This window comes from Oncorhynchus mykiss, chromosome 1, assembly GCF_013265735.2.
Source record: "Oncorhynchus mykiss isolate Arlee chromosome 1, USDA_OmykA_1.1, whole genome shotgun sequence".
Lineage (NCBI taxonomy): Eukaryota > Metazoa > Chordata > Actinopteri > Salmoniformes > Salmonidae > Oncorhynchus > Oncorhynchus mykiss.
This window is the reverse complement of record NC_048565.1, coordinates 27357764-27375839: the sequence shown is the minus strand read 5'-3', so window position 1 is coordinate 27375839 and position 18076 is coordinate 27357764. Positions and strand designations below refer to the sequence as shown.

At 41.3% G+C, this 18076-nt stretch overlaps 2 protein-coding genes across 3 annotated transcripts; one reads left to right on the top strand and one right to left on the bottom strand.

Annotated features, from left to right (window-relative positions):
* Positions 1 to 386: 386 nt before the first annotated feature.
* On the top strand, positions 387 to 2578 carry LOC110520135 (ADP-ribosylation factor-like protein 2-binding protein). Of its 2 annotated transcripts, none has more exons than XM_021597226.2 (7): positions 387 to 546; positions 687 to 756; positions 891 to 952; positions 1062 to 1168; positions 1294 to 1379; positions 1660 to 1756; positions 1884 to 2578. In XM_021597226.2, exons 1-7 carry the CDS (start codon positions 528 to 530, stop codon positions 2013 to 2015), a joined length of 573 nt encoding a protein of 190 aa, XP_021452901.2. In that variant the 5' UTR covers positions 387 to 527; the 3' UTR covers positions 2016 to 2578. The 2 variants fall into 2 exon arrangements, with proteins under 2 accessions (XP_021452901.2, XP_021452911.2); XM_021597236.2 differs by having other exon boundaries at positions 468 to 546; positions 1908 to 2578.
* Positions 2579 to 4121: 1543 nt separating this feature from the next.
* Positions 4122 to 13993, bottom strand: LOC110520128 (plasmolipin). The gene is made up of 4 exons (XM_021597215.2): positions 13682 to 13993; positions 12403 to 12573; positions 8113 to 8229; positions 4122 to 5193 (listed from the first exon to the last, which is right to left on the bottom strand). Exons 1-4 carry the CDS (start codon positions 13823 to 13825, stop codon positions 5086 to 5088), a joined length of 540 nt encoding a protein of 179 aa, XP_021452890.2. The 5' UTR covers positions 13826 to 13993; the 3' UTR covers positions 4122 to 5085.
* Positions 13994 to 18076: the final 4083 nt, after the last annotated feature.

Genomic DNA, 18076 nt, shown 5'->3' with positions numbered 1-18076 from the left:
GCGTTTCTGAAAGTCTTTTTTTCTCCAATGTATGCTTTGACTACAAATACGATTATAGGACGAGTCAACATTATTTGGAAATATAAACTTTTAAAAGTGAGATGTTGTTGTTTGTCAAAGATGCCATTATTATTGACATGATTTAGCCATGGCCTACATTCACAACTAAACCCATCAGTCAGAATGAATTACATGATATGTACTCTGCATTATCATGGGACAGAAAAGGGAAAATTAATGTACAGTCCATGATTGCAATAAAGGACTTAAACGCACTTAACATTAATTTCAGTTTACACGATGTTGAGTGCCTGACCCATAGAGGTGCTATCAAATTACTATAATTCTCAATTCTATGGCCTGACCGTACTGTACTCTACTGTACTTCCGGAACTAATCAGCTGGGATCTGTTTCTTTACCGGACTGAATTTACTGAAGGGAGGTTTTTTTTTTGTTGCCTTGGTAGCGATTACAAAAAATCAATTAGCTAGACAGCTACGTAGTTTGCTAACTAAATAGATTAAGAATGGACGTTAAAGAGCGAAGTGAGTTCTTGACTAATTTTAAATAATACGAAAATAGCCAGAGAAATATAGCAATGGTTGCTCAGCTAGGCTAGCTAGCATCAAATGTTGAAATGATATCGTTATCTAATGTATTATGCAATGTCTTGTCTTTTTGAAAGATCCGCTGGGTGGTGGCGAGAACATCGTTGAAATGGTGGATTTGGATGAGGAGAATTTTGCTGTTTCAAAGTATGTATGTATGTATGTGTGTGTGCATACGTGTCAGTATGTCTATGAGGAAGTGAGTGAGTGAAGTAACGTTAATTTAGAAGAGAATGATTAATGTTGATATGTTTGGTTGCTGACTGATTTACCCTCCCCAGCTCATCAGATTCAGATGCAGCCTTTGATGCTGTCATTGGGAGTATTGAAGACATCATCATGGGTAAATTGGACAAAAAAAACTTTTATTGTGTTTTATTGTTCACTTCACATGTTTTAGTGTATCAACGTTAAATGGATAGCTCGCTAATGCTTCTCAATTTTCTCCTCAGAGGACGACTTCCAGCACATGCAACAGAGCTTCATGGAGAAACACTACCTGGAGTTTGATGACTCCGAGGAGAACAAACTCACCTATACACCCATCTTCAACGAATATGTAAGGCACTATACTCTGTTCATCTGCCTGCCTCATCATCAACTGTCAAGTAAGGTAGAAGGTCTGAAAAAACGATCTATGTGAACGTGTCATACATATTCTGATGTTTACTTCTACCTCTTCAGATTGAGCTGCTTGAGAAACAACTTGAGCAGCAGCTGATGGAGAGAATTCCCGGTTTCAACATGAGCACATTTACTCAGCTACTCAAGTATGTAAACCATTTCCACTCAGGAGTAACCTTTTTCGGTTACAGTACCACCAGCTCTTTTGTTCTTCCAGTAAGCCTATGGTCTCATGAGTCTTCACGAATACCCCCAGGGGTCCTAGCACCCCTCGTTGGGAACCACTGCACTCTGACACATTAGGCCAGTAGGTGGCACACCAGGCGGCACGTTGCCCCATGTAAACCAAATACATCTAACTGCAGAGTGCAAAGTTTTTGTTTCTCATTTCACAAAAATACATTTTCACTCTTTTCTATGTTTCAGGCAGCACAAAGACGAAGTGTCAGGAGACATCTTCGACATGTTGCTTACTTTTACAGACTTTATGACCTTCAAAGAAATGTTCATTGATTACAGAGCAGTGAGTAAAAACTCAATGTTTGGAATTGGATGTACATTATATTTTAGGATACGTATGTACTAGTGATTTGTTGAGAGAAATTTGTGTTGAGGATTCTGTCTCTTTGTGGTTGTGTGACGTGTCACAGCACCCATACCTCCTCTGTCTGCAGGAGAAGGAGGGCCGAGGGCTTGACCTCAGTGATGGCCTAGTGGTGAGGTCTCTCAGCTCTACATCCTCCAAATCCATCACCTCCAGAACAACAACAAAACTGAAGTAACTAATGAAGAGTCATCCCCAAACACATGACCAATAGTGCACTGTGCTGCTGACAACAGAACATAATTGTTTGTCTTGCCCATGCCCTCCAGTCACAGGGGACCACAGGGAACATCTGTCTTTCCCACAGCTTTTGTATTTGAACTGTTGTAGGTTTGCAATGGGAATGGTATCAGTCAGGTTGGTCTTTGTTTTACAAATAGCCTTTCTCTGGTTAAGATAGACACCTTTGTCCTCAGGGTGGGGTACATTGTTTTTTATAAAATTTGTGCTCAATGACTTGAGTTTTGTGCCCGTTACATTATTAACACGAATGCCAGAAGGTGTTTGTAGGTCAAGCATTTTAGACAGACTAAACAGTAGCCTAGTTGCTCAGCCCTTGGCATTGGTGGTTAGGAGAACTATATGCACCAGCAATGGGAAAACACTTCAATGTTTTTTTTTTTTTATTGTACTCATAGCCCTCCACAACAAACAGTATATGAAGCCTGAAAGACGAAACCTGGTACATTCAGTCCTAGGCTGTTTGGTCGATGGTGCTTTCTCAGATCCTTCTTTCTCATTTGAACCAATGGGATCCCTTTCTGTAAAATAATTTCAATAATATTAGTACAACATTTGTCCTACAGTGGGGAGAACAAATATTCGATACGCTGCCGATTTTGCAGGTTTTCCTACTTACAAAGCATGTAGAGGTCTAATTTTTATCATAGGTACACTTCAACTGTGAGAGATGGAATCTAAAACAAAATTTAAGAAAATCACGTATGATTTTTAAGTAATTAATTTGCATTTTATTGCATGACATAAGTATTTGATACATCAGAAAAGCATAACTTAATATTTGGTACAGAAACCTTTGTTTGCAATTACAGAGATCATACATTTCCTGTAGTTCTTGACCAGGTTTGCACACTCTGCAGCAGGGATTTTGGCCCACTCCTCCATACAGACCTTCTCCAGATCCTTCAGGTTTCGGGGCTGTCGCTGGGCAATACGGACTTTCAGCTCCCTCCAAAGATTTTCTATTGGGTTCAGGTCTGGAGACTGGCTAGGCCACTTCAGGACCTTGAGATGCTTCTTACGGAGCCACTCCTTAGTTGCCCTGGTTGTGTGTTTCGGGTCGTTGTCATGCTGGAAGACCCAGCCACGACCCATCTTCAATGCTCTTACTGAGGGAAGGAGGTTGTTGGCCAAGATCTCACGATACATGGCCCCATCCATCCTCCCCTCAATACGGTGCAGTCGTCCTGTCCCCTTTGCAGAAAAGCATCCCCAAAGAATGATGTTTCCACCTCCATGCTTCATGGTTGGGATGGTGTTCTTGGTTGTACTCATCCTTCTTCCTCCAAACACAGCGAGTGGAGTTTAGACCAAAAAGCTCTATTTTTGTCTCATCAGACCACATGACCTTCTCCCATTCCTCCTCTGGATCATCCAGATGGTCATTAGCAAACTTCAGACAGGCCTGGACATGCGCTGGCTTGAGCAGGGGGACCTTGCGTGCGCTGCAGGATTTTAATCCATGACGGCGTAGTGTGTTAATGGTTTTCTTTGAGACTGTGGTCCCAGCTCTCTTCAGGTCATTGACCAGGTCCTGCCGTGTAGTTCTGGGCTGATCCCTCACCTTCCTCATGATCATTGATGCCCCACTAGGTGAGATCTTGCATGGAGCCACAGACCGAGGGTGATTGACCGTCATCTTGAACTTCTTCTATTTTCTATTAATTGCGCCAACAGTTGTTGCCTTCTCACCAAGCTGCTTGCCTATTGTTCTGTAGCCCATCCCAGCCTTGTTCAGGTCTATAATTTTATCCCTGATGTCCTTACACAGCTCTCTGGTCTTGGCCATTGTGGAAAGGTTGGAGTCTGTTTGATTGAGTGTGTGGACAGGTGCAGTTAATACAGGTAATGAGTGGAGAACAGGAGGGCTTCTTAAAGAAAAACTAACAGGTCTGTGAGAGCCGGAATTCTTACTGGTTGTTAGGTGATCAAATACTTATGTCATGCAATAAAATGCAAATTAATTACTTAAAAATCATACAATGTGATTTTCTGGATTTTTGTTTTAGATTCCGTCTCTCACAGTTGAAGTGTACCTATGATAAAAATGACAGAACTCTACATGCTTTGTAAGTAGGAAAACCTTCAAAATTGTCAGTGTATCAAATACTTGTTCTCCCCACTGTATGTAGCAGTCTTTACTGAGAATAATATTTTAAGTGTTTTAATTAAATGTATTTGTTTCACTGGTTTGTACATAGTCTTGTGTCCCATTGCCTGTAAATAAGTGTTTCAAATAAAGACATGAAATAATTTTGTAAAATCACAATCTACTTTATTTGAAAAGGTGTACTGATATGGATAAACAGTACACATGATTCTCTTGGTCTTCACAATGGTGAAAAAATAATATATAAAAATATGTTTCTGAACGTGTGTTGCACACAGACCGTGTAACCCATTGGGATTCCTGTGTATCTACAAGTATTATAATAATTAGGTGGGTGCTTACATTTGTCCTATTTCACACATACACAAATGTGTATTATACACATGTGAATTAGAAATTTGTTTTTTGCATATCACCACCCCCACGTCAGCTGATTTTTCACCTAGTTGGATCAGGGATTCGAAACAGCGACCTTTCGGTTACTGGCCCAACACACTTAACTGCTAGGCTACCTACCCCCTTTATTACAGTATAAATAGATGTATCATTCATTACACTTTCCTACAGTATGTGATCATAGTGGTTATGTATGGGAGCATGTATGTGAGTGAGTCATGATGAGTGAGTGTACTGATGGATGTGCAGTGGTAGGGTTACCATAGCAACACACTTTGAAAGGGTCTGCAAAATGCTTCCAGTCTTCACTCCAGTCACCATTTTGACATTAAAAAAAGGCTATTGATGTCCTGCTTCTTTTTTAAAAAGTATACCGTATATAAAAACACTCGTCCTTTGATGAACAGGTTTGGAATCTCCTCTACTTGTCACACTGTTCGGTTCACACTGTCCAAGTCTCTCTGTATGGAGAGGGTTTATCAGGACAGATAGTAGAGTAGTCCTATGCAGGACCAGAGTGGCTGGCTGCATTACCTCCATCCCCCTTCCATGCCAAATAGGAAAAGAAGGTGCTGGCTCCATATAACAAAGTCACCACAATGCCAAAAAACTGAACAAGAGACAAACACATAGTAAGAGACAATCAGATGAGAGAAGAATGTTATTATCATAAGATACAGTACATGCCTGCGTTAACTATTCTTCCTCGAATGTCAGTTCATTGAGATTGTTGAATCTTTGACTAGCAATGTTAATGATATGCAGGCAGGCTGCCAGTACTAGGTGCCAGATCTCTTTGGGCTGTAGCCAACTCCTCTGTCATCATTTGTTGTCATGCCATATGCGTTGCAACAAAAATGACACAAACATACAGTACCAGTCAAAAGTTTGGACACACCTACTCATTCAAGGATTTTTCTTTATTTTTTCTACATTGTAGAATAATAGTGAAAACATCAGAACAAATAACACATATGAATTGATTCACATACAAATCCAAATATATTTTATATCTGAGATTCTTCAAAGTAGCCACCCTTTGCCTTGATGACAGCTTCACACACTCTTGACATTCTCTCAACCAGCTTGACCTGGAATGCTTTTCTAACAGTCTTAAAGGAGTTTCCACATATGCTGAGCACTTGTTGGCTGCTTTTCCTTCACTCTGTGGTCCAATTAATCCCAAACCATCTCAATTGGGTTGAGGCCGGGTGATTGTGGAGGCAAGGTCATGTGATGCAGCACTCCATCACTCTCCTTCTTGGTCAAATAGCCCTTACACAGCCTGGAGGTGTGTTGGGTCATAGTCCTGTTGAAAACCAAATGATAGTCCCACGAAGTGCGAACCAGATGGGAGTGCGTATCGCTGCAGAATGCTGTGGTAGCCATGCCTGTTAAGTGTGCCTTAAATTCTAAATAAATCACTGACAATGTCACCCGCAAAGCACCCCCACACCTCCTCTTCCATGCTTCATGGTGGGAACCAATCATGCGGAGGACATCCGTTCACCTACTCTGTCTCACAAAGACACGTCGGTTGGAACAAAAAATCTCAAATTTGGACTCATTAGACCAAAGGACAAATTTCCACTGGTCTAATGTCCATTGCTCGTGTTTCTTGGCCCAAGCAAGTCTTTTCTTATTGTTGGTGTCCTTTAGTAGTGGTTTCTTTGCAACAATTTGACCACGAAGACCTGATTCACGCAGTCTCCTTTGAACAGTTGATGTTGAAATGTGTCTGTTACTTGAACTATGTGAAGCATTTATTTGGGCTGAAACTTCTGAGGCTGGTAACTCTAATGAACTTATCCTCTACAGCAGAAGTAACTCTGGGTCTTTCTTTCCTGTGGCGGTCCTCATGAGAGCCAGTTTCATCATTGTGCTTGATGGTTTTTGTGACTGCACTTGAAGAAACTTTCAAAGTTCTTGACATTTTCCGGATTGACTGACCTGCATGTCTTAAAGTAAAGATGGACTGTCGTTTCTCTTTGCTTATTTGAGCTGTTCTTGCCATAATTTGTAGTCTTTTACCAAATAGGGCTATCTTCTGTATACCACCCCTACCTAGTCTCAAAACAATTGATTGGCTCAAATGCATTAAGAAGGAAAGAAATTACACAAATTAACTTTTAACAAACCACACCTGTTAATTTAAACGCATTCCAGGCAACCACCCCATGAAGCTGGTTGAAAGAATGCAGTGTGCGCAAAGCTGTCATCACGGCAAAGGGTGGCTACTTTGAAGAATCTTAAATAAAACATTTAACACTTTTTTCATTACTACATATGTGTTATTTCATAGTTTTGATGTCTTCACTATTATTCCACAATGTAGAAAATAGTAAAAATAAAGAAAAACCCTTGAATGAGTAGATGTGTCCAAACTATTGACTGGTACTGTATATTGTAGCTACATTCTCCCCAAAGCAAAAATAAAATATTTGATCTACATACACATAAATACTGACCCCTGACCTACATCAAACTGTGATGTTTGTGAAAATAGGAGGAGAATCTTTATTGGCTAGAGTCACCTGGCTACTGTTTTCCTGGGTTGTGAAAGGAAGGAGATACAAGTCTTTGAACACACTATGATGTAGGATCTTAATTTGATCACCTTGTTGTAGGAGAACTGTAGTGTATTTGAGGTTTAAAAAGGCTTGTGAAGTTTTTAATATCCATTTAGATTTTGTTTTTCTTGCGAAAAATGTATCAACCCCAGAAAAAAATGTCAATTCTTATAATAATAATAATAATAATTCACATTTCCTGTTGCAGTAGGGTTATTTTCTTGCTGTAGCAAACTGGCTCAAATTAAGATCCTACATATGTATGCATGGTGAAACATTAACATGTTAGTAATTTAGCAGACACTCTTATCCAGAGCGACTTACAGGAGCAATTACTGTTGACAAACCCTGTTAGATATACTCTAATAGCCCTGGGTCTTGTGCAACAGGGCCAACGTTATGGTGACTGGCTTGTTCCTCCCAGGAAGATCAACGGGCTTGGTCATGTGCCTCATTGTAAATAGCAAATGGACTCTGGCCAGGATTGCCATGGAGAGAGACCACACCATAAAAGCACATCTACCTTACATTTTTTCTAGCTCCATCTCTCTTTATCTTTGAACCTGTCACAGTCAGGTGTGCACATGACGCATCAGTCCTGCCTCTTTAGTCAAACATTTAGGAGTGCCAGAAAGTGGAAGGGCCAGAAACACACTTTTGTGTTTTCTATTCATCCTAGCCAGAACATAGATATCAGCACATCCTGTTGAAGGTTATCTTGTGACTATACACAAATGTGCAAGTATTGAACGTAATGTACTCAGTCTCAATCTATGTGGCCCTATGTAAGGGAGCGCTTGTTTAAACAAGGGCTTCTCATGTGTTTCTGTCGCTCATCAACTGATCAGAACTCTTCAACCAATTAACAAGTAAGCCAGCCTACATGTGCCTATGTTTCAGTCTAGTGTCTGCATGTCTTTGTATATCTGTAGATATTAAGTTGTCTGTTCTAGACTTACCGCAGCAGCTGCCATATGGCCGTAGAAGTATGTTGAAATGTAAGGAGCGACTGATGCAGCATTGGCCAGAAATGCTGTGAGGTACAAAACGGTTGCCATAGCATTATACACCATAACCTACAAGATAGAAAACAGATGTTGATGAATACAGCCTACATTTTATTTCAAAGTTACTTTACATTGAATAACTATTACAAAATAACTTTGAAATAAATGTATAGCAAAAATGCAGCATAGCAGAGACTACACGGGTCATTCTACGACAATGGTGACTTTCCTGTCCCCCGCCTTAACCACCAGGAAAAACAATTTTAAAAGTCAGATATTTGTTTAAGTTTTAATTGAAGTGTTTTATTGTTAATGAAACATATGTCAGACAGTTATGTTGCAAAAATCTAATCAAATCAAATATATTTCAAGTCAAATCAAATGTTTGTGCCGAATACAATAGGCGTGTAGACCTTAGAGTGAAATGCTTACTCAGAAGCCCTAACCAACACTGCTTTAAGAAGTTTTAAGAAAACAAATGAAAACAAGTGGAAGGAATCTTATGGCTTAAGGGTAGAAGCTGTTAAGAAGCCTTTTGGTACCAACACTTGGCGCTCCGGTACCGCTTGCCGTGCGGTAGCAGAGAGAAGAGTCTATGTCTAGGGTGGCTGGAGTCTTTGACAATTTTTAGGGCCTTACTCTGACACCACCTGGTATAGAGGTCCTGGATGGCAGGAAGCTTGGCCCCAGTGATGTACTGAGCTGTACGCACTACCCTCTGTAGTGCCTTGCGGTCGGAGGCCGAGCAGTTACCATACCAGGCAGTGATGCAACCAGTCAGGTTGCTCTCGATGATGCAGCTGTAGAATCGTTTGAGAATCTGAGGACCCATGCCAAATATTTTCAGTCTCCTGATGGGGAATAGGCTTTGTCGTGCCCTCTTCACGACTGTCTTAGTGTGTTTGGACCATGATAGTTTTTTGATGATGTGGACACCAAGGAACTTCAAGCTCTCAACCTGTTCCACTACAGCCCTGTCGATGAGAATGGGGGCACAATCATCTCCTTTGTCTTGATCACATTGAGGGAGAGGTTGTTGTCCTGGCACCACACTGCCAGGTCGCTGACCTCCTCCCGGTGATCAGGCCTACCCCTGTGTCATCGGCAAACTTGATGATAGTGTTGGAGTCGTGCCTGGCCATGCAGTCATGAGTGAACAGGGGTACAGGAGGGGACTGAGCACTCACCACAGACAGGCCCCCGTGTTTAGGATAAGCGTGGTGGATGTGTTGTTACCACCTGGGGGCGGCACATCAGGAAGTCCAGGATCCAGTTGCAGAGGGAGGTGTTTAGTCCCAGGGTTCTTAGCTTAGTGATGAGTTTTGAGAGCACTATGGTGTTGAACGCTGAGCTGTAATCAATGAATAGCATTCTCACATAGGTGTTCCTTTTGTCCAGGTGGGAAAGGGAAGTGTTGAGTGCAATAGAGATTGCATCATCTGTGGATCTGTTGAGGCGGTATGCAAATTGGAGTGGGTCTAGGGTTTCTGGGATAATGGTGTTGATGTGAGCCATGACCAGCCTTTCAAAGCACTTCATGGCCACAGACGTGAGTGCTACGGGTCGGTAGTCATTTAGGCAGGTTGCCTAAGTGTTCTTGGGCACATGGACTATGGTGGTCTGCTTGAAACATGTTGGTATTACAGACTCAGTCAAGGACAGGTTGAAAATGTCAGTGAAGACAGTTGCCAGAGTACACGTCCTGGCAATCCGTCTGGCCCTGCGGCCTTGTGAATGTTACTTGCCTCGAAGCGAACATAGAAGTAATTTAGCTTGTCTGGTAGGTTCGTGTCACTGGTCAGTTCGCAGATGTGCTTCCCTTTGTAGTCTGTAATAGTTTGCAAGCCCTGCTACATCCAACGAGCGTTGAAACCGGTGTAGTACGATTCAATCTTAGTCCTGTATTGACGCTTTGCCTGTTTGATGGTTTGTCGGAGGGCATAGCGGGATTTCTTATAAGCCTCCGGGTTAGAGTCCCGCTCCTTGAAAGCAGCAGCTCTACCCTTTAGCTCAGTGCGGATGTTGCCTGTAATCCATGGTTTCTGGTGTGGGTGTGTACGTGCAGTCACTGTGGGGACGACGCCATCGATGCACTCATTGATGAAGCCAGTGACTGATGTGGTGTACTCCTCCATGCCATCGGAAGAATCCCGGAACATATTCCAGTATGTGCTAGCAAAAACAGTCATCTGCTTCATCTGACTACTTTCTTATTGACCGAGTAACTGGTGCTTCCTGCTTTAGTTTTTGTTTGTAAGCAGGAATTAGGAGGATATAGTTATAGTCAGATTTTCCAAATTGAGAACGAGGGAGCGCTTTGTATACGTCTCTGTGTGTGGAGTAAAGTTGGTCTAGAGTTTTTTCCCTCTGGTTGCACATTTAACACACTGTTATAAATGAGGTAAAACGGATTTGAGTTTCCCTGCATTAAAGTACCCGGCCACTAGGAGTGCCCCCTCTGGATGAGCATTTTCCTATTTGCTTATGGCTGTATACAGCGCATTGAGTGTGGTCTTAGTGCCAGCATCAGTCTGTGGTGGTATATAGACAGCTACGAAAAATATAGATGTAAATAGTGTGGTCTACAGCTTATCATGAGATACTCTACCTCAGACGAGCAAAACCTAGAGAACAACACCAGATGTTGTTTACAAATATACGTAGGCCGCCGCCCCTTGTCTTACCAGAGGTCGCTGTTCTATCCTGCCGAAAAAGCTTAAAACCTGCCAGCTGTATGTTAATCATGTCGTCGTTCAGCCACGACTCTGTGAATCATAAGATATGACAGATTTTAATGTCCCGTTAGTAGGATATACGTGCTCGTAGTTTGTCTATTTTATTATCGATTGATTGTACGTTGACTAATAGAACCGATGGTAAAGGTAAATTACCCTCTCGGTGACAAGGCACTCGGACTTTCGTCCCCGATATCTCCATCTTTTCCTCCTGCGAATGATGGGGATGAGGGCCCTGTCAGGCGTCCAAAGGAAATCCTTCCAGTCTGACTCCATGAAGAAGAAGAATTCCTCCAGTACGGGGTGAATAATTACTGCCCTGATATCAATCAAGAAGCTCTTTTCGGTCATAAGACACGGTGGCAGAAACCTTATATACAAAATAAGTTACAAATAACACAAAAAATATATACACAATAGCACAATTTCTTTTGCTATAACATGGGTCCTGAGATCCTCAAAAGGTTCAACAGCTGCCACATCGAGAGCACTGGTTGCATCACTGCCTGGTACGGCAACAGAGGGTAGTGCGTACGGCCCAGTACATCACTGGAGCTAAGCTGCCTGCCATCCAGGACCTCTACACCAGGCGGTGTCAGAGGAAGGCCCTAAAAATGGTCAAAGACCCCAGCCACCACTACCTCAATTGGGCCGACCAACCAGTGCCCTCGCACAGTGGCTAACCGGGCTATCTGCATTGTGTCCCACCTACCACCTGCCAACCCCTCTTTTACACTACTGCTACTCTCTGTTCATCATATATGCATAGTCACTTTAACCATATCTACATGTACATACTACCTCAATCAGCCTGACTAACCGGTGTCTGTATATAACCTCGCTACTTTTATAGCCTCGCTACTGTATATAGCCTGTCTTTTTACTGTTGTTTTATTTCTTTACCTACCTATTGTTCACCTAATACCTTTTTTGCACTTTTGGTTAGAGCCTGTAAGTAAGCATTTCCCTGTACGGTCTACACCTGTTGTATTCAGCGCACGTGACAAATAAACTTTGAGTTGATTTGATTTGGAATTGATTACGGGATCGTAAAACGGCAGCCATCTACTTCAGCGCCATTATATACACAGATTTGTCACTGGTGTTGCCGTCACTGGTGTTGCAGTCACTGGTGTTACGGTCACTGGTGTTACCGTCACAGGTGTTATTATAGAAAAAAGTGTTTTCCTTAATGTCAATTATTTCTAATCAAAAACATTTCTTAATATTATTATTAACGCTTTATGTCTTTGATTATATATGCAAATGAAATAGTCAAATGACATATTGTAAAGCCTGAATCGTCATTAAGATATAGGTAACGCTAGTGACAAAAAAGCAACACAAGCATTTTTATTTTATTTAATGTAGTAAAAATACCAAAATGCATCAAGCTGTTAAAACAGCCACAATTTTCATAGAACAACCCACTTCGACTACCCACTTCGACATAAGCCTGAGGTCAGGTCAGCAATCACACCAGAGGTTAGTGGATTAGGACACTCACCAACATTGGCCAAGGCACAGAGCTGAGTTTGTGATAGGCGCCAAAGAAGAGCATGAAGAAGAGGATAATGGTGAGCAGCCACAGTGTAACGGCTACAAACATCACCCAGCCATAGGCAGGAATAAGGGAGGAGGCACTGGCAATTAGAGCCCATTGCAGCAGGCCAAGACCCTGAGGAGAGTGAGACAGAACAAGATACATGTTCAGAAACATTTAGCTGACATTTGAACAGGTGAACCTTCTATTGAGTCTCTAATCCAAGTCTTCACGCCAGATCAAATCTGAGGCCTAAGGCAGGTTTGTTTAAGTTGTGTCAATTTAAGGTGTGTGTGTTTGAGTGTGCCTGCCTGGTTTTGTGTAGGGTGTGTGGGCGTATATCCGTGAACTGTTAACAATCAACTGCAGTAAACCTATAATGAATATAGAAGATCCAAGATATGGGCTCACAAAATCATCAGGGTTCAAAATATCTGGCTGAGTTGACATGATTGAACAATACCATCACAGGGTCCAGCAATTCATATTAATGTTATTGTTAATGCTCAATTATAGTAGGAATGTGATGTCTTGTGTTATGAGATGTCTATAATCATGGGTGATGGCTGTTGACACACACATTTAACAAGTATGTACCACTATACTCAAGTGGAACAGTGTGAGTCCTGATATTTCTTTCTCATGTAATTATTGAGATGGCTATCAAGGGTGTGATATAAAGCCTAGTGCAGTGACCCACCTAGCCGGGTCAGTCACATGTACTACAGGTTCAAAGGGAGTGGCATCATATTGAAATATGTGCTTTATATATGACTCTCTGAATGTACTGTTAATTATCAATACATTATGTAAATATGTAAACATAAAACATATTCAAGACACAGGACGTTTTGCATAAAACAATTCTTAATTTATGTTATGTTAAAATAAAACAAGCTGTCACCTGATTAATGTCCCAGTGTGTGTCCATTACTACAACTCTTAGCAACCACTAGGTATAACTCAAGCCCATACAAAACAATAAGATAGAGGAAAACAGGGATTCTGAAAAGATACATAGATATAGATTGGCCTAGAAGATGAGGAGTAGGACAGAGAAAGAAGGAAACATGAACTGGGTACAGGAGACAAAAACATTTATTGCTAGGTTTACTGCACTGTTGGAACTAGAAACACAAGCTGCACCTGCGATAACAACTGCAAATCTGTGTACGTGACCGATAAACTTGATTTGATGATGGATAAAGTAAATACACAGGTGAAACTGGTATTTGTCACTCACTATCTCAGCCAACATCAGGATTCCAGGAATGCTCTTGATCAAGCCCAGGTCCATGGAAATACTGGCAAGCTGAAAGCTGGACCCTCCCTGTTGTGACTGGGTTGAGCTGGTCTCAGTGGCCACATTATCTGGAAAGTCTGACATCACTCCTTCAAATCCACACAATAATGGTCAACAATAACAAACAAACTTTCCTTTTGTCCCTAGTCAGAGAATAGAACCCTTCCAGAGCAAATATACAGATCTGGGGAATGCAGCCGTTGTTACCACCTGGGTTGCTTTTCTAGACTGGCAGGTGTCTTGTGTTTTTTTCTCTCTCTCTCTCTCTCTCTCTCTCTCTCTCTCTCTCTCTCTCTCTCTCTCTCTCTCTCTCTCTCTCTATCTCTCTCTCTCTCTCTCTCTCTCTCTCTCAGTGACACATTAACACCAGCCACCAGTTTGAGTACAGGTAGGTAGGTATATACAGTTGAAGTCGGAAGTTTACGTACACCTTAGCCAAATACATTTAAACTCAGTTTTTCACAATTCCTGACATTCAATCCCAGTAAAAATTCCATGTTTTTGGTCAGTTAGGATCACCAATTTATTTTAAGAATATGAAATGTCAGAATAATAGTAGAGAGAATGATTTAGGCTGGGTTTCTGTACAGCACTTTGAGATATCAGCTGATGTACGAAGGGCTATATAAATTAATTTGATTTAATTTGATTTGATTTAGTCTGGCTTTTTTGTGGCGGATTTGGAGCAGTGGCTTCTTCCTTTCTGAGCAGCCTTTCAGGTTATGTTGATATAGGACTTGTTTTACTGTGGATATAGATACTTTTGTACCTGTTTCCTCCAGCATCTTCACAAGGTCCTTTGCTGTTGTTCTGGGATTGATTTGCACTTTTCGCACCAAAGTACGTTCATCTCTAGGAGACAGAACGTGTCTCCTTCCTGAGCTGTATGACGGCTGCGTGGTCCCATGGTGTTTCTACTTGCGTACTATTGTTTGTACAGATGAATGTGGTACCTTCAGGCATTTGGAAATTGCTCCCAAGGATGAACCAGACTTGTGGAGGTCTGCAATTTTTTTCTGAGGTCTTGGCTGATTTCCATTCATTTTCCCACGATGTCAAGCAAAGAGGCACTGAGTTTGAAGGTAGGCCTTGAAATACAGTGGGGCAAAAAAGTATTTAGTCAGCCACCAATTGTGCAAGTTCTCCCACTTAAAAAGATGAGAGAGGCCTGTAATTTTCATCATAGGTACACTTCAACTATGACAGACAAAATGAGAAAAAAAATCCAGAAAATCACATTGTAGGATTTTTAATGAATTTATTTGCAAATTATGGTGGAAAATAAGTATTTGGTCAATAACAAAAGTTTATCTCAATACTTTGTTATATACCCTTTGTTGGCAATGACAGAGGTCAAACGTTTTCAAGTCCAGAAACTGAGATGACCATTGCATTTCATAGCCAGGTTCTGTAGTTAACGCACTAGCCAAGTGTCTCTCTTTTCCTTTGAGAAAACGTCTTGATTTTAGCCATTACCGTGCAAAGATATTACCTATACTACCGGCACTATGTCTTTTTCTTTCTATCATGCATTGGCAGGCTACATTTTACATGAATAAAGCTGTTCTAATACAAGTCTAATTGCGGACGGACCCTTAACCATTTGTTAAGGCTACACCTTGTTCAGTCAACAACGTGTCGCGTTCAGCGGGATGCAGTATTTTGGAACATTCAGATAGAAATATGCTATGTAGAACATACTGAATAAGGAATAACGTGAGAAGGGTGCAATTGTGGCCTGTAATTCCGGGCGTTCCTGCATGTTGGCATTCCTGCATCTGCAGGAACCCCTCTTAATACTTCTATTGGTCAATTTATAAACTAAATCCAACAGAAGAAGGGGAGGGGGTGACAATGGTAGCTAGTTAGCCTTACACCGGTAGACATTGTCCTTTGTCCCCGGCTGTAAGACACTGTTTTCCCGCAGTTCTGTTAATGTCTGCGAGGGCAAGTGTTTGGCAGGCGGTAGAAAAGGAGACTGTGTGCTAGTTTAGCCAGCTAGTCCAGTACACAGCAGGCGGGAGAGGGTGGCGACGCATGGTGTCCCTAACAAGCAAGCTAGCTAGTTAACTAACACACGTGTTGCCCCAGCCTCCCTCCCTCCTGCTGTGCTAGCTGGAGGCGGGGGCAACTGGTAGACCGTGTCCTTCGCCTCCACCTGTCGGGCACGGTTTTCTCGGTTCATGCAAAAACCAATGGGATACAGGAATGTCCACATGCAGGAACGCCCTGAATTGCACACTATTGAATGTCAGCTCTATTCATGGAAGTTCTATCTGCAATGTTTGAGAACGTTTTTGGTGGCACAGAAAGAAAGGATAAGGGATAGCAAACAATTTGTTGACTAAATCCCTCTTGCCACAACATTATCTCTGACTGGATAAATAACTTTATTTTGAGTTAATGTGGACCCAGTGACTCAGACTTGAGTATTTGAACCAAGACTCAAGCACTTGGATATTGGACTAGTCATAGGGACTTGTGACTCAACCATTGGTGACTCGGACTTGGACTCGAGCACAGGGGACTTGGGACTTGGGATCTGGGCTAAACAGTCATTAGCTCACGTTATAAGTCATTAGCCCTATTCTATGCTGACTGGCTGCAACCTTGACAAAGGGGTAGACGTAACATAGTAAATGTAAATTATAGTATGATATGTTACATTCGTATGGTACTGCCACATTCAAAACAACTTGTCTGAATTATCTGACTTCAGTGCTTTCAAGACAACTGGGAACAAGCTCCTTATGGGAAAAATAATTTAGAACATTCATCCAACTCGGATACTCGGGCATCTTTCTAGAGCTTTGACTTTGACCTAGTATTTGACCTGTTTTTTCCCCAGTTGTCTTGAATTCACTTCAAGTATTAATTTGTGGATGTCCGTCATCCATTTAAAATTATCTGTTACGAATTACAATTTGTACAATATGTTACAAATTTGCTAAACGTGTATGTTACGAATTACAATTTGTTGTGGCTAACATTAGCTAGGTGGCTAATGCTAAAATTAGCTTGTTTTTTTTATTACCTTTATTTAACTAGGCAAATCAGTTACAATGACAACCTACTCCAGTGAAACCCAGATGACACTGGGCCAATTGTGAGCCGTCCTATTGGACTCCCAATCACGGTGTGATACAGCCAGGATTCAAACCCGGTACTATAGCAATCACCTCTTGCACTGAGATGCAGTGCCTTAGACCTCTGAGCCACTCAGGAGCCAAGGCTTAGTTAGGAGTTAGGTTAACGGATTAAGGTTTGGGGAAGTGTTAGCTAACATACTAAGTAGTTGCAATGTAGCAAACAAATAGTAAGTTGTTGCAAAGTTGCTAATTAGCTAAAATGCTAAAGTGGTCAGTGATGAGATTCAAACACGCAACCTTTGGGTTACTAGACGTTCATGTTATAGGTTGTGTTATAGCCTATATTTGGTCAGTACTTAAAAAGTAGTGTGTGGAGATACACATCTACCCCCAAATACATTTTTACATTGGTGTTTGATTACTATCATAATTAACTCTCTTGAAAATCCATTATATGTGCATAAACATCTTTCATATCCAACTGTGACAACGTTGATCTATGTCTACTTTGGTTAACCTGATGTCAGCTTTACTTTTGTTGCTCGACATGCCTTTTTGCTGCTGTGCTTTCAGGTGGACCTTTCACCTGAGAGCAGTGTTGCCAACTAATTGTCAGGGGAAGTTGCTAGAGGCAGGTCGATCTGTTGCTAAAAGTTGCAAAATGACGTTGTGATGTCATTGCGTGATGACGTCATTACGTAATAACGTAAAACTGCGTCATTACGTAGAATACACAATAACGTTACTCAAATTGACTGGCCATCTCTGCAAACAATATGATTTGACATTTGTTAGTTTAGATTTGTTTGTTTATTATCATATATCTTTATTTATAAAAGTAATATAAACACAACACATTTTTATATGATCATTTTTATTTTTAAACAACACATTGAATTATTGAACACTTACACATTATTGCACAATTACATTTTGTTATTTTATTTTTAACCAGTAAACCTACACATTCTGAACATGATAGTTTTAAGCAGTGTATTGGTAGTTAGTTAACATGCTACCTAACTGATCAACAATTACAGGTACAGGCTAATAACAAGGTATATATGCTATCTTATTGAATAAGCAACTTAACTCAAATAATGATGTATGCGCTAGGCATCTCTCTCCAGCTCTCTCCAGGTTGTTGCGCTGCTTGGCTGGCTAGCTGCTCAATGGTTCCCTCCAGATATTGCCAATGTTTTCGCACACACTGCAGTACACACTGCCACCATCAGCTGTGTGTCTC

Coding starts and splice junctions, on each gene's coding strand:
- LOC110520135 (XM_021597226.2), top strand. Junction 953..1,061: donor TATTGAAGACATCATCATGG/GTAAATTGGACA, acceptor TTTTCTCCTCAG/AGGACGACTTCCAGCACATG. Junction 1,380..1,659: donor ACATTTACTCAGCTACTCAA/GTATGTAAACCA, acceptor TCTATGTTTCAG/GCAGCACAAAGACGAAGTGT.
- LOC110520128 (XM_021597215.2), bottom strand. CDS start 13,825: ATGTCAGACTTTCCAGATAATGTGGCCACTGAGACCAGCTCAACCCAG. Junction 12,574..13,681: donor TCCTGATGTTGGCTGAGATA/GTGAGTGACAAA, acceptor CACTCTCCTCAG/GGTCTTGGCCTGCTGCAATG. Junction 8,230..12,402: donor CTGTGCCTTGGCCAATGTTG/GTGAGTGTCCTA, acceptor TCTATCTTGTAG/GTTATGGTGTATAATGCTAT.